The sequence below is a fragment of the Falco cherrug genome, chromosome 1, assembly GCF_023634085.1.
Source record: "Falco cherrug isolate bFalChe1 chromosome 1, bFalChe1.pri, whole genome shotgun sequence".
In the NCBI taxonomy this organism is placed as follows: domain Eukaryota; kingdom Metazoa; phylum Chordata; class Aves; order Falconiformes; family Falconidae; genus Falco; species Falco cherrug.
In genome coordinates this window covers 44,692,651-44,707,827 of record NC_073697.1, presented here as the reverse complement: position 1 = coordinate 44,707,827, position 15,177 = coordinate 44,692,651, and the positions used below count along the sequence as shown (strand labels likewise).

The window sequence follows — 15,177 nt, the reverse complement described above, 5'->3', positions numbered from 1 at the left end:
GGACATGGTCTCTCATAACTCTCTTTTAAAAGTAAGAAGTGTTGTGGGCAGAGAAGTTTTGGAGAAGTTATAAGCGTGGAAGCAGGTAGGAGGAGGCAGATGTGTGCTTTTTGTCTAATCTAGTTTTCTAGCTGTGACATAGTGAAATGAAGATCAGATAGAAATAATCTGCACATAATACAGCTCTGGAAGGGCTTGTAATTTTTTTGGAAATTACTGTCAACACTTGGGATATTCTGCTCAAAAGCAAGAGGTGACTTGGGGTGAGGAAAGGTGGAATATAACAGGTGCATAAGGAACCTGAACAGCAGTAATCAGTTCTTCAGACAAGAACAGCTCACCATTCTGAGGTCTGATATGCACCTATAAATGTATAGAGAACCTACTAAAAGGAAGAAAACTACTTGCCCACTACGCTATTAAATAAAGAACAAGGACAAGCTAGTTGTGGCAAGCTAGGCATTAAGTGTAGCTTGCTAGTAGCACCCTATTTTTCTTTTTTCTACAGTAGCTGTGGAATTTCCATATAGGAGAATGTTGGCAGTGTGCATGTTAACTTGGGCAAATACATGTTAGAAGAGATGTAGTTGGCGCTGCACAGGAAACGGCAAAATGGTCTTGATTGCTTAGACTCTGTTCTGGACCTACTTTTCTGAATCCGTAAGAGCAAAGGCTTTGTTTTGGAGTTCCTATACAAAAACATGTCCGAGTCTTGTATTAGTGAATTACTTTAATGTAGATATATTTAACATTCAAATACTTTGTTTTCTTTAAACTAACTTTGACTGATCTGTCAATTACTGCAGGACAGGTAGCCTGGAAGCGGGCAGTTCGTGGAGTGCGAGAAATGTGTGATGTCTGTGACACCACAATCTTCAACCTTCATTGGGTCTGCTCTAAGTGTGGCTTTGGCGTGTGTGTGGATTGTTACAGGATGAAGAAAAAAAGCTTACATGAAGGTGAGAATGCACATTGCTGCTTTAAACGAAGGAGTGGAGAAAGAAAAGAAAACCTGTGTTTTGAACTTGGAAGTCAATAACAACCTGAAACAACAAGACGATAAGCCTTCCCAACAAAAAGAACATGTTGTAGGCCCATAGTTTCATATATCAATAACAGCAAAATATGTAACTTTCCAGAGGAGGATGAAAGATGCACTAATAAAACAATTAAATTGTTTTGTTTTACAGATGATGACTCGGATACTTTCTCCTGGTTTAAATGTGTGAAGGGGCAGGTACATGAACCAGAGAATCTAATGCCTACGCAAATAATTCCTGGAAAAGGTATTTCATATACTTGATGGATATGAAAAATTCTGTAGGCTTTTGCTGTCTTTTCTAACTTGTTGATACTGTACTGAGTGAGGGGGTGGGTTTTCTTAGTAATAAAGTTAGTAAAAGCTTAGTGTTTATTGCCCAAGGACTGGAAACAGCCTGTGTACTTAGTAATATTTTATCTTTGACCTTTACAAAGACTTAGCTAAACTTTTTGTTTAATGATGAACTGTGTTCGTGTACTATTGTTTACCTCCATAGGCTACACAGTTTCTTAAAAAGTCTTACTGAATGCTGGATGCCCTGACTACATGTGAGCTCACTAATGACTCTTTTCCTTCAGCTCTCTATGATGTTGGTGATATTGTTCACTCCGTAAGAACAAAATGGGGAATAAAAGCAAATTGTCCTTGTGCAAATAAGCAGTTCAAGGCGCTATCAAAGCCAACTCTAAAGGAGGATTCAAAACAGGTATTGCTACTGCCTCGTGCTATGTCTGTGTAGTATAGGTTTGCCTCAGTCTCCTACTTGACATATGTGGAGCCCACGGTAATTGATTTTGTAGGCATGCTAATCCTGACCGCTACTGATAACCCCACCATGTAGGTTTTACTTCAAAATTTATATTCAGTATTTGTCTTTCTGGTTTGTTTTTTTGAGTTTTGGGGAAAATGTCATTGTGTCCCTTTGACATGCTGATGCCTCAGTAAGTGACCTATTCTTGAAAAACACTCAGTAAGGATTTTTTTAGAGCAAAAATAGGATTAGATTGACAGAACCCTTAAGAGAGGAGTCTTAAGAATAGACTAGTGGGAATGGTTGTGAAGTATCCCTTGGGTCCTGGAGATGCAATACATACAGCATCTAAAAGAATATGCAGGGTGGAAGACCACTGAAATTCATAAAAGAACAAACCATGAATAAAATTGTGAGGGGTAGAGCAGTGAGGAGAAGCGCTGATTTCTTTGAGAATCCTCGTAGAAAGTTTGCTGATCATTATATTTAAAAAACAAACAAACAAAACCAACACCATATGTTTATTTGTTAATGGCTAGTATTTTTTCATTTTTGAAAACAGAGCACAAATTAATGGCCTAGTTTTGCAGCATCTTGCAAGAAACCAGTTTTAATTAAGTAATTTTAATTTTGCTGTGTGCTTATTTGTAAACTTACTTTGAGGAAAATATGTTAAATGTGAGAAGCAGGCTGAACCTGATTTTGGTGTTGGTAATCAACAGAAGAGATAAAAGATACTGTTAAGTGTTAAAAGTGAGGAAGATGCTTACATGATTCAAAAGTTAGCCTACAACTGACTAGCTTCAGTATTCTGTTTCTCAAGATTTCCTCTGTGACCCTGGACAAAGAGCTGCATTGAAATTTATCTATACCTCTCTGTAAAATTAGGTACTGCACTGGTTGTGTGAGGATAAGCTTGTTAGTTTGAAGCATTTTATGTTATATTATAGTTGGAATCCTTACCAAGCATTAGAATTTATTAAGAGATGAAATAAAGAATGTAGCAATAAGCAGACATAGGTACAGAATAATTTCTTGACTGGGTAATATTTGAGCAGACAGAAGAAATCTAGCCAGTCACGCAAGGATCCCAGGCCAAAGCAGTAGTTCTGCTTAGTCTGTTACCTAGAATCTCCAAATAAGTAGGTGGATCAGCTGCACAGGAGATGTACAGCAGTCCTGTGCTTGGATTGCGCTGGCTAGCTGGTGCTGCACTCATATGTGTGCGTATTTTAGACCTGGCAGGTGAGTGGACTTCTGCTGCCTTTCAGGGTAAAAATTTAGGAGCACTATGTATTTCCGTCTACTGAGCTAGACCTCCAGCTTAGCCCTGATCTGAACGTTGGCTATCCCTAGGGTTGCAAGTGCATGCTATTAAAACCACATTTGGTTCCCAAAGCAGTCCCAGAAAATGCATCTGGGAAACTCAGCTTTCTGAGCTTGTCTGGAGGGGTGATGTCTCTGTTGCCTGCTGTTAATTTTGTCAGGAGATCCCGAATCCTGCTGCGCTGTCATCTCTGGCTGAAACTGGGATGCAATGCTGACCTCTTGTGGAGATCACATGTTGTTAGAAGGGACAAACTTTTTTTTGGGGGGGGGGGGGGGGGGGGGGAATAAAAAAATGAGTCTGGATGTTATTGCTTGCTTCCCCTTTCTGAGTGTGTTTGTATCTAACAGAGTTTTGATTTGTGGTTTTGTTTTGCTTTGTTTTTTCAGAACTTGGTACCTGGAGAGAGGACCAGCCTTCCACATAACAGTTTCGCCCCAAGCCCACAAGTCACTACACATGATCCTCCTCTGAAGTCACCAGTTGGAAGTAAACAAACTGCTTCAGTGAATACTTCTCCTTCATTAAGTTGGTTATCAAATCTAACAAGTGGAAACGTGAATAAAGAGAACAAAGGTATGTGCAGAACCTGTGAAGAATAAACACTTTGTGGCTATTTGTCAGAAGATTATAGATCAGACCCAGCAATATCTTATGTTGAGAATGTTATAATCTGCCTGCTGGGATGGGTGTTCAGTGCCTGTCAGCTGCAAAACTGGTCCATGGCAATGATTTAGAGTAAAACCTGACAGGGTTAGCGCTTTTTTTTTTTTTTTTGAAAGCTGAATTAATACCTCATTCGTGCAAGTATTCTTGAAAATTCAATTTGAGAATGTGTTTTCAGACGTGTTTTTAAAAACTTTGCAGTATTGAAGAAAGTAAAAGGAGTATTTCATCCACACGTATTGAGGGGAGGGGTTTATTTTTATAAATATATATATGTGCATATTTATGTGTATGCATATAGAAGTATCTCGTTACCTTAAATAAAATTAATCCAAATCATATACTTCTCATTCAGAGGATTAATTCTTGTTTCATTCTCAGATGTGTTCTTTTCTTCATTTCAGAGAAACTCCTCATACCTATTTCAAAGAATGAAAATAAACCTCTTCAGCCACTCCCTACTTTAGCCAAGCCTTCTGCAGCCCTGCAGACATTCAACAGTGCAATATTAACACCTGTGAGCAACAATAACACAGGTTTCCTCCGGAATCTGTTAAACTCTTCTGGAGGAAAGGTATGTGAAAAATTTCGTTTTACAGGTTTGAGTTGATACCAGCCTTAGACTATTGTTCTAAACCTGTGAACAATTACCACAAATGTTTATTGCAGTAAGTAAAATTCTGTTTTCATTTGGGAAAAAGGACTTAATTTAGTTTCTGTGTTGCTCCAGTTTGTGCTTTCTGGAGTAGCAGCTTAGTGGCACTATCAGCAAGTCTTGCTTGTTGAGGGACAGGGGACTGACTGATAAAGCAGCTTAATTTACTTAGGCTAGTGTGTGGCAGGTGTATTAATTGGCATGTCCATTTGACTCAAAAAATAAGCATCAAGGAACTTAGAATGTTTTTCCCTCCATCTTTGTGGTGGGTGAGTGACTTTCTCATAGTTCATTTGCAGACTGGTTCACTTCAGATGTTCCTGGGCTTTGTTTGCTCTTATAGATATGACTTCAAAATGGTGGGGTAAAACATGGCTTTGAGAGTTCCTTGGTGTAACTGCATTTCAGTTCTTTGATATAAAGAAAGTCCTGTTCCATGCTGTATTTCATGGTTTTCTGCAGTGTTGGTGAAATGTAAATCGGAGCAGAACTTCTTATGCCAGAATGTCAGCAATGGCATTGGCATTTAATGATGGTGAGTTTCTAGGCAGCAAAGTTCTGCAGATTTTTGTTTCTATGCATGATTGTGAGCTCAAGTGAAAAATTTTGAAAGTGGCAACTATCTTAAGTCTGCAGGACCAGGCAACAGAAAAGTACACCACTGTCTTTTTTGTTATTTTTTCTTTCTTTTTATTTTTTTTTTAAACCAGACAGACAATGGACTCAAGACTACACCCAAAATCCTTGATGACATTTTTGCTTCTCTGGTGCAAAATAGAACCATTACAGACTTGCCTAAGAAGCCTCAAGGACTGACTATAAAGCCTACAATAATGGGCTTTGATACGCCTCACTACTGGTTATGTGATAACCGCTTGCTATGTCTTCAAGATCCCAACAATGAAAGTAATTGGAATGTCTTCAGGGAGTGCTGGAAGCAGGGACAGGTAAATTTTTCTGGGTTTTCAGTTCATGTGCTTTGCCCTTTAATTGAAGTGTGGGTACAAATTTACTGCAATGATAAGCAATGCTCAGCCTTCATAAAACGTACTACACTAACAGTTAAATCCTTGGATAAAAGGATGTATATTTTACTATTTGAAATCAGTTTCTAAGCATTCTGCTGAACTTAAAGCTTGTATAAAAAGCTGTCTCACAGTTTGAAATAAAGAATGATCAAATGCATGGCATAATTCTGGTAAGAGGATTTATTTTGGAAAATACAATGTTTGCAAAGTGCCTGTGTTCACATGCTCAGTACATTTTATGCATTACCCTGTTCTGGTTGGAATTAGAATTGTTGGTGTTTAATAATTCTTCAGAATGTATTACTCTTCTTCACAGCCTGTAATGGTGTCAGGAGTGCATCACAAATTAAATGCAGACCTCTGGAGACCTGAGTCCTTTAGGAAGGAATTTGGCCAACAGGAAGTAGATCTGGTGAATTGCAGGACCAATGAAATCATCACTGGAGCTACTGTAGGGGATTTCTGGGATGGATTTGAAGATATTTCAAGTAAGTACTGTGAGTTCTTGTTCCACCATGTAAAACTTTCAGCAGCAGTAATTTTGCCCTAGCATGAATTTGTCATCTTTAAGCAGTGTAAAAGATGTTCCAGGCTTTTTTTTCATCCTGGACAGTGTGTCTGCAATGTATTCTCACCATGTATGTGGGATGGTGGACTGGATCGAAACTGCCAGCCCTACAGAGGACTGTCCTTCAAAAGTATGTTTGGCTGCCTTTTAGTCTTTTGGGGAAGCATTCTGGGAAAGTCTGGGATCTTCCTAGTAAGTAGGTTCACCTGTCAGCTTTTCTGCCCACCTCACTGAAACATAAAAGAGCGTGTGTAGGGTTGCTGCTCACAGGATAATTGGGTTTTGCTTTTTTAATTTACATGTGTCCTTTGTTCCTAAGGAACTAAAGTTACTTGGTTTAAAAAAAAAAAATCAACAAAAAACCCTGCAACACACACACACCCCACCCCCAAGGAAAACCCAAAACCACAACCACAAAGGCAGGGGAAAGGAGATGAGCATGAGGTTTGGTGCTGTTTTCACTCGTAGGTGGAAACAAACTTTTTTCAGGAGCACTAATACTTGCCATGGCTTCTGGAGTTCTACTTCATCTGTTTGTGTGATGCAAACTTTATGGAACTTGGTACTTGAGGCAAGAAGAGTGGGAGCTGGAAGGCTCACTTGCACCTTTCTTTTACTTGATCTTTGAAAAGATTTGGTTCTGTCATCAGCTACTCTAACATCAAATACAAGACCGTTGCCTGAGCTAAATTGTAGGAAGTGTTTGGGCAGGGGAGCTGGCAAAGGCTACTTGTCTAGTCTGAAACCTCCTGTCATCACACATTTGTCACGGCAATAATACCCAACTGTGGTGTCAGATGAACTTGTTTGTCTTTAGTTCTAAATCCATAGTTGTGAAATGAACATGATTTTAAACTAAGATAAAGATTTCTTTGTTTTGATCTTTTAGATTTTTGAGTTGTACAACTGTTAAAACCTAAGACTTGTTAATATTTGACAATAGGTCGCCTGAGAACAGAAGAAGGAGAGCCAATGGTGTTGAAGCTTAAAGACTGGCCTCCAGGAGAAGACTTCAGAGATATGATGCCTTCCCGGTATGAATTCACAAAGAAATTGTTCATCTGTGTGGTACACCCTCAGAATAATGGAATGCTGTTACATTTTGACACCTGCTTCAGCTTTGAGAAGCAGTTGGTCGCGTGTGAACAATTTTGTGAGATGCCTGACATAGCTTGAAATGCTAAACAAGTTTTATGATAAATTTTTACATAGTTCGTTGTATTTATTGCCAGGTAAAGTGAGTACCTAAAATTGCTAATGATTGGTTAAACTTTGGAAGCTTCCCAAAAGCCTCGGTCGTTTTGAAATCTAAGGTTCTGTTGAAGCTTATTTTTTTGCTAAACGTTTTTAAGTATTCTGACTTACTCTGTTTGATATTAGTTGAGATAATTACACAAGGAAATAGCATTACTCCAGAGCAGTTACATTTATTTATCTGCTATATTCCTATATCTTGGTTGTTCTGTTCCTTTTCATGGTGTCCAGTAAAACCCCTGGTGGAAGGAGTACAGGTTTTTGACTGGAGAAAGCTTTTGTTGCAGTCTGTTTTAGTCTGCTGCTTTTAATCAGTTCTTAACATGAAATGTGCTGTTTTAATTTAGGTTTGATGATTTGATGAAAAATATTCCATTGCCGGAATACACTAGGAGAGGTGGCAAGCTCAACCTTGCCTCTCGACTTCCCAACTATTTTGTACGACCAGATTTGGGCCCTAAGATGTACAATGCATATGGTAAGGAATCTCTTTCACTCCAAAGGTCATGTTGACCACACATTCAAATTACAATTTACTGTGAATTAAATGAATCCTTGTTGTTGTAGATAATATACCATTGATATGAAAACCAAACTTTGGCTTACTTACAGGTATTAGTGATATCCAGAGCATTGTATGATTTTATTAAATGTTTTTTGTCCAGGTGGTTTCAAGTCAATAATACTTATTTCCAGTCTTCCAAGCAACTTGCTCCACATGTACATACACCGCCTTTCTTTCCTGGCCACATATATCTGTTGTTTGCTGTTTCTGGCTGTATTGCTTTCGTTAATTCTCCTTTTTGGGCTGTATCGCCTAGTTTTTAATCTCTTCTTCAGCAGTTCTTTCTATGGCTAGTTCATCTGCTGTTACTCAGAAGGCATTTAAAACTAAGCCTGATCATGGCCAGTAAAGAGATCCTGGCTAGTAAACGCTGTAGCAGCTGCCTTTTAGAGTGAAACAGAAATGCTTTCTGAGAATGCTTTATTCTAAACTGCTGTAAAACCCTTTTCTAGCAGGACTTAAACATAACTGTATACCTAGCCCGTATATATAAGATACAGATCACTTGGGAAGACACAAACAAGATGGGGCAAGGTTCTGGATGTAAAGTTTATTGCTGTACTGGAATTATTTGCTGATCAAAGTAAAAGCTCTCTGGTCCTTTGAAATAGTGCTGCTGAGAGTGGCATAAGGTTTCTTTCTGTCTTACTAATGTACCTGCTTTTTTTTTTTCTTCTCTTTTTCCTTCTCCCAGGCTTAATAACACCAGAGGATAGGAAATACGGCACAACAAATCTCCATCTGGATGTGTCTGATGCTGCTAATGTTATGGTTTATGTGGGTATCCCCAAAGGCCAGGCTGACCAAGAAGAGGGTAAAGTCTTTATGTTCTGGGAGGGTATTTCTGTGGTTGGAGGGAATCTCCTTTAGTGTAACTGCTCATGTTTACTCTCCACAGAAGTACTTAAAACCATACAAGATGGCGATTCTGATGAATTGACAATTAAGCGTTTTACTGAAAGTCGAGAAAAACCTGGCGCTCTGTGGCACATTTATGCTGCTAAAGATACAGAGAAGATCCGTGAATTCCTTAAAAAGGTAAGCCGTTCTGTATGGGCTTGCAAATACCTATCCGTGGACAACTCTTCTCCTTTCTATCCCAGTTGTTCTGGAAACAAATGTACTTGAGTTGTATTCAATGCAAAACTACTGTGCCATGAATCTTGTAGGATCTGAGGAGGGTAGGGAGTTGAAGCTTGAAGTTATCCTCTGTGTAGATGCATCACTTTTGCCTACACTTCTTATAGCACGAGTAATGTTATGTAACAAACAAATAGCTGGCGTAGATTTAAACAAAACCACAGTTTTAATTTTAAACTAGATCCTTCTTAAAAGCATGCATGGGAGATGTTCTTGGGATGTGTCAGAACAATATGTGGTACATAAAGTTCTTCCTTGTTCTCTCCCTTTTCCTACATTTCTTTTTCCCCATACCTTTATCAGGCTTGGATTAAGGGAATTTTCAAGTGATGTTTTCATGGGAGTTAAAGGTTTAGTAAAGATGGGATACTGTATCCAAAAGGGCTTGTTTCAGTGTTTAAATTCAGGAAAAAAAATGGTCCAGAGTTCTTGTTGGTCTTAATTCTGGGACATCTTTGGTGCTGTAGAAGTGGAAAGAGCTAGTACGTTGATGTTTAAAAGAATAAATGGGATGATCTGAACAACAGTCAGCCTTGTTAGCCTGACAGCTGTTTTGGGCAGAAGCTTAGAGAGGCTACAGCAGATCTAGTATTAACAAAGAACAAATTTTATACTTGATAAAACATGATACCAAATTTGGCAAGTGTTGGCATTTTGAGTTTTGATGTGCCTCACACCTCTTCTTGGTCCCTTGTAGCATACTTACCTGCAGGTGTGAGGCTTTCAGCAGCTTGTCTGGGAGTAGAAGCAAGCTGTTTATCTCCTGCCCAATAAGTTTTGGGGCTATAGTCCTGGGTGTAAATGATTGCCACAGTAAATTGGATTTATACTGGAACTTTTTGCAGAAATCTCTCCCCACAGCCCTCAGTTTTCCCTTCTAAAGTGCTTGTTGTGCCTCCTAGCCTTGTATCTCCTGAAAATCTAGTTTGCATCCTCTGTTTTGGTCAGCAAGCACACTGGCTTGTGCTGGCCTCGGGGCTGAATTCCACACTCGGTAGTTTCCTCCAGCTACAGGCTATAGTAGTGTAAGAGTATTGATCCATATATGATGGTAGTTCCCACTGAACACGTGAGTCACTCTGCCCTTCTGTTTCTTCTCGCTGTAAATTGGGTTTACTTGCGTTTCCTGCGTTTGCATTTGCAACGCATCTGTAAAGCGAGAGGGGCTGAGAAACGATGAAGCCTTGACAAAGTAAGGACAGAACAGGAATCCAGAGCTTTCGTTGTGTAACTCTTTTATACCTGAACCCATGGTGCAAATCACTCTGGCACGTGTCTATGTGGAACACCACGGATAGGTCTTGATTGTCCAGTAAGACTGGTATATGGTGATACCTGTCAACTTCTGACTTTCCAGGTTGCAGAAGAACAAGGTCAAGAAAACCCCGTCGACCATGATCCCATTCATGATCAGAGTTGGTACTTGGACCGATCACTAAGAAAACGCCTTCATCAAGAGTATGGAGTTCAAGGCTGGGCTATTGTACAGTTTCTAGGAGACGTAGTTTTCATTCCAGCAGGAGCTCCGCATCAGGCAAGGACCAGGGAGACTGTTACAGCCTGGCCACTTGGGCAGCCTTCTGAGCACACGGCTAATGCTTGTTTGTTCTCTCTAGGTGCATAATTTGTACAGTTGTATTAAAGTTGCAGAAGACTTTGTATCCCCAGAGCATGTCAAACACTGCTTCTGGCTTACTCAGGAATTCAGATATCTGTCGCATACGCATACGAACCATGAAGATAAATTGCAGGTAACTCACCAGTGCTCCAGATGACCCCTGCTCCTCTTAACCCTTTCAAAAAAAATCCCCACCAACAACCAACCCTCACCAAACCTGTAAGGGGACGTGTTCACACAACCCAAGTTGCTTTCATGTTCAGATCAGCTTTGATGCATTGGGTCTCGAAGAGGAATTTCAGTAAGTTTTTTGAGTTGTTACAGCTTTTTAGTAGTTTTGAGGAAGCCTTCTGAAGCTTCTCTCGAATTGTTTTCTTCTTCAGTTTGTTTTCCCTTGAGCTGAACTCGCAATACTCAGGCCTACAGGGTGTCAGTTTATACCCTGTTAGGATGAGCCTTATTTTCACAAGTTAGTGATGTGCGTGAAGGTCGTGCAGGTGAGGGTGTTTAAGCTGGAAGGGAGCTGCGTAGGCTGTGGGGAGGTGGGAAAGCTGTGCAGGTGTGTTCTTTACGTCAGTCTTCCGATGTGACCCTAACCATGCTGTTACTCGTAAAACTAAGCAGCTGCCTTTTCCTCCTAGGTGAAGAATGTGATATACCATGCTGTTAAAGATGCAGTTGGGATACTGAGAGCTAACGAATCCAGCCTTAGCAGACCGTAAGGTAGAAAGCCTTAACCACACACTATGAAACAGAAGCGTTGGCAGCTGTTTTAACTACTCAGTCAGGACCTCTGTGGACTTTGAGATTATATGAATGTTACCTCATCTTTCAGCAGTACCAGAGGATCGTGGTACTATGTTCTGTGTATTCTTCCAATGTTTACAAACCTGATATGTATATGTAGTAATATGTATGGACTGTGGCATACTGTGAATGCTCGGTTGCAATAGAACTTTATATGGAGTTGCTCTCCGAACTGTACAAAATACCTCCTATAAAACTGTCAGAAACTATTCCAAATTACTCATTTGAAAAATATTACTCAAGACATTGTAAAGCTCCAATTTTTAAAATTTATTTTGGGGTGGGAGGAAGTAGGGAGTCACCCAGTTTCATAACCAATTTACATAAAAATAAGAATGCAGTTCTGGAATTTCACATTAACATAGAACTAGCATTTAAAAGTAGCTTTAAGCTATTGTATAGTAACATAGAGATGGGGGTTAACCATCTTTAGGTAAATGTATTTAAATTTCTAAATGTTAAAAAAAGCTTTTAATCAAATGTCCTCTGTTTGAAACTGCTCTTTAATTTGAACTGATGTTTGATTCTCTGGTTTTTAACACTGAATGGTCTACATAAAATTCTTCTATTTCAAATATTGTTCCTTGCCTGGCTTCTTCAATTGCCTCTTAAAAATGTAGTTAATTTGATGCAGTGCTTTGAAATGCAAAAGAAAATTATGTATCATATACTGTTTGTTAAAAGCATCTGAAGACTTAGGGTATGAATGCAGCGCCAGACCTGTTAATAGCTTTTTTTTAGGTAACCAAAGTGTGACTTAGCTTGACTGCTGCTTCTCTGCCAGTACTATGGTCTGCATCAAGTCAGTTTTGCAGTTCAGTGGCACACATGTTGCTCCAAAATTGCTTGGAGAAAGACTGAAAACATCTTCATAAAGAGTCACAGGGGTCAAGAGTGGAAAAGTGTATCTCTGGGCTCATGAGATCAGCGGAGGTAAATGAACCTTTCTGTCCTTCAGCGTCCTTTCCAGCACTGCGATGCGCAGGGGTAGCTGTAGGAGGGGGAACCTCCTCCTTAACCAGAAATTACTTTTTCTGAACTCTATGTAACAAATTGACAACCTCTGTGCAAATTCCCCTCCCCATCCTACTTCACCTGCTACATTGAGCTCCCCTCCCCAAAAAAGAAACTTGCTCTTACCTATCCCTCAGGATCTGAAGTGACTTGTAGGAGTCTCTTCAGTTAGCATAAAGTGTGACAGGAGGTTTGTCTACTGCAAATAGGCGCCTCTGCCTCCTTCCCCTCAAGAAGCAGGCACCCAGCGCAACTCCAGCCGCAGAACAAACCCTCAGTGAAGCAGCTGCGAGGTGGCTGCCTCTGGCTCTGGGGGTGCCATGTGCAGCAGCCTGGCCCTGCCCCCAGGGCAGTCCCTTTGCAGGACAGAGCCGCAGGTCTTTTAGGTGACATGTACAGCTGGCTTTGCCTGTGCCAAGATCCATAATGCTAGGTGAGGAAGGGAGGCGCTGCTAGCTTCAGTTGTGCCTGTGTTAGCCAAAACCTCCCTCCAACTCAACGCACAGTAGTGGGGCTTGTTTGTAGTTGCTTCAGCTGGCTTTTCTAGGGAAGAGCAACACAGCCTTCATTTGGCGTTTTGTGCCTGAAGTAGTGAAGGGTCCCTGAAGGCAGAGCGTTAGCTGGATGTCACCTCTGAAGGAAAGGAGTCACACCCATCTTGGATGTGCACACATGTGTATGACAAGACCTGTTGTTGAAGTTGGATTTTTGGCCTTTCTCACCCATGTGCTGCGGTTCAGCCTGGGTTTCTTGCACTGTTTTCTACCCAATCTTACTGACTCTTAACTGATTTTAATTTTTTTCTGATCTGTCCTCCCTGGATTTTTAAGACCACAAGAAACAAACTGTCCCATTTGCCTGTTGCGTTTGGGGTGAGGATGGAAGGGCTCTCCCAGTGAGTGCCCAGCCCTGCAGCACCAGGGTTCCTGTGCCGGAGTTGGGGGTGGTGTGTGCCTTGCCTGTTCCTCTGCCCTTGCTGAGGGAATACAATTAGGTACAGGCTTCATTTTCTTTTGGTAAATCTTCCTTAAAATTATAAACTCTTTCATTTTGCCGATGAGGTTCTTGTGGCATTGACACAGCAGATACTTGCTTTGCAAACTGCCTTTTGTGACTCACAACACAAAATAATTTATCATTTCACATTAAGTTTTTTCCTTGAGAAGAGACACCCCTCTCCTTTGACCCTAAAAAGGTGCCATTTAGGCAGCAGATGGCTTTTCACCAGTTGCGGCTGGGCAACAGTGGGGTGATAGTACCCAGAATGATTAAGGAAAGGCGGGGATAGCTGCAGCAACCTCCCCTGGGGCCCGTGCTCCAGTGACTGACAAAATACCGGCTGGAAACCTCCGTGTAGCAACTGTCTGTAAAACCACTGAACTCCATTAACTGGGCTCGCAGAGGAGCAAAGTGGGTAACAAATGCTGCTCTGCTGCAGCTGCTCTCAGAAGGCCGGGGGGAACCTCGCTTAATTTTTACAAATCTTGAAAGACTGAAGGAGGTTATTACACAGGATCAGTCTTAGGGCCTGTTCTGATCCAGGGCAGGGGAAGCCGGCCGCTGCCTCCAGGGCTGGCAAAACTGCTCACCACCCCCCGCCTCCACCTGCTGAGCAGCCACCACTTTCACATCTCTCCCTGGAACACACCATACCTGGACAGAGCAGCTATCTGGACAGAGCAGCTATTTAACAGCTGCTCTGACTGAGAGCTTTTCTTTAACTATGTGCTAAAGGAGGGGGGGGGGGGAAAAGTGGTGTTAGAAAACCAGAGGGAACTGCTATTGGTGGATATTGTTTGTGAAAAGAGCTTAAAGTGATGCAGATTAAACCGATGCACAGGAGTGAATGTTAAGAGCAGCTTTAATAAAATTCGTAGTGATTTCGAAAAACAAAGATACTACACCACTGGAGGTTTTGGGGAGCAGATTAAGCCGAAGTGCCTTTTAGGGAAAGATGCTACTTGGAGCTAAGAATGTATTTCAGGACTTCATATCTTAAAATACATAACGTTACACCACTATTATCGTTTCACCGCAGCCTCTCACAGGGGAGACAGCCTGAACAGAAAGCAGTAAGATAATCTCTATAGACTGCACTCCCCGAGAATTATATTACAGCAGTTTCTTAGGGAATAACAATCCCCAGGAAGAAAAAAAAAAATAATATATATACATATTACATAAAGTATTCTCACATATTAAGTTTTGCATTTTGAAGGTAGGACAGAATATCCCATTGCGAAAGGCAAACTATACACATTCGTTTCGTCCTTAGCTACGGAGGGTAGCTAACCGTGACTGCATCGCTTCGATGTCTTCCTCCTCGTCAACAGCAGCGGCCGCTCCCATGGGTTCGGGCTCTGGAAGAGCATCTGTGACTTTACTGGGTGCTTTACCCAAGGCCCCTGCAAACAACAAACAGGCTCATTAGTGCACATCAGGTCTTCATTTAATAATTAGCAGCTTTCGGGCACATCAGAAATAATTCAGTCACTTTTGATAGAGATCACACACAAAAAATGTTTGACTCAATCAGCTGCTGGCTGATGCGGTGACAGACACTTGTCCACCCCTCCCCAAGCCTCTGTGCTGCCGGGGAGCTGGGGTGGAGGCTACTGCTCACCTGGGGGCTCCCACCGCCCGCCCAGCCAGGAAACAGGAAGGAAAACAGGACATGAGAAACCAGAGGGCAACAAGCCAGCGGCTGGGCATGAGGTACCAGCAGGGCAGGAGCCGGGGAGC

The 15,177-nt window shown here is 41.2% G+C and overlaps 2 protein-coding genes across 4 annotated transcripts in view; one reads left to right on the top strand and one right to left on the bottom strand.

The window, feature by feature from the left end:
• The window catches only part of KDM3A (lysine demethylase 3A), a 31,685-nt gene extending 19,689 nt beyond the window's left edge, over positions 1 to 11,996 (top strand). For both annotated transcript variants that reach the window (XM_055709548.1, XM_055709540.1), the window contains exons 13-26: positions 807 to 959; positions 1,191 to 1,286; positions 1,621 to 1,748; positions 3,510 to 3,696; positions 4,191 to 4,360; positions 5,152 to 5,388; positions 5,786 to 5,957; positions 6,981 to 7,071; positions 7,639 to 7,769; positions 8,551 to 8,670; positions 8,755 to 8,894; positions 10,354 to 10,530; positions 10,613 to 10,747; positions 11,256 to 11,996. In XM_055709548.1, the coding sequence (XP_055565523.1) occupies positions 807 to 959; positions 1,191 to 1,286; positions 1,621 to 1,748; positions 3,510 to 3,696; positions 4,191 to 4,360; positions 5,152 to 5,388; positions 5,786 to 5,957; positions 6,981 to 7,071; positions 7,639 to 7,769; positions 8,551 to 8,670; positions 8,755 to 8,894; positions 10,354 to 10,530; positions 10,613 to 10,747; positions 11,256 to 11,336 (2,018 nt within the window). In that variant the 3' untranslated portion in view covers positions 11,337 to 11,996. The remainder of the gene's footprint in view (positions 1 to 806; positions 960 to 1,190; positions 1,287 to 1,620; positions 1,749 to 3,509; positions 3,697 to 4,190; positions 4,361 to 5,151; positions 5,389 to 5,785; positions 5,958 to 6,980; positions 7,072 to 7,638; positions 7,770 to 8,550; positions 8,671 to 8,754; positions 8,895 to 10,353; positions 10,531 to 10,612; positions 10,748 to 11,255) is intronic.
• A 2,282-nt stretch (positions 11,997 to 14,278) lies between these two features.
• Positions 14,279 to 15,177, bottom strand: part of LOC102058011 (charged multivesicular body protein 3) — a 40,298-nt gene continuing 39,399 nt past the window's right edge. For both annotated transcript variants that reach the window (XM_055709258.1, XM_055709189.1), the window contains one exon: positions 14,279 to 14,840. In XM_055709258.1, coding sequence (XP_055565233.1) covers positions 14,707 to 14,840 — 134 coding nt within the window. In that variant the 3' untranslated portion in view covers positions 14,279 to 14,706. The remainder of the gene's footprint in view (positions 14,841 to 15,177) is intronic.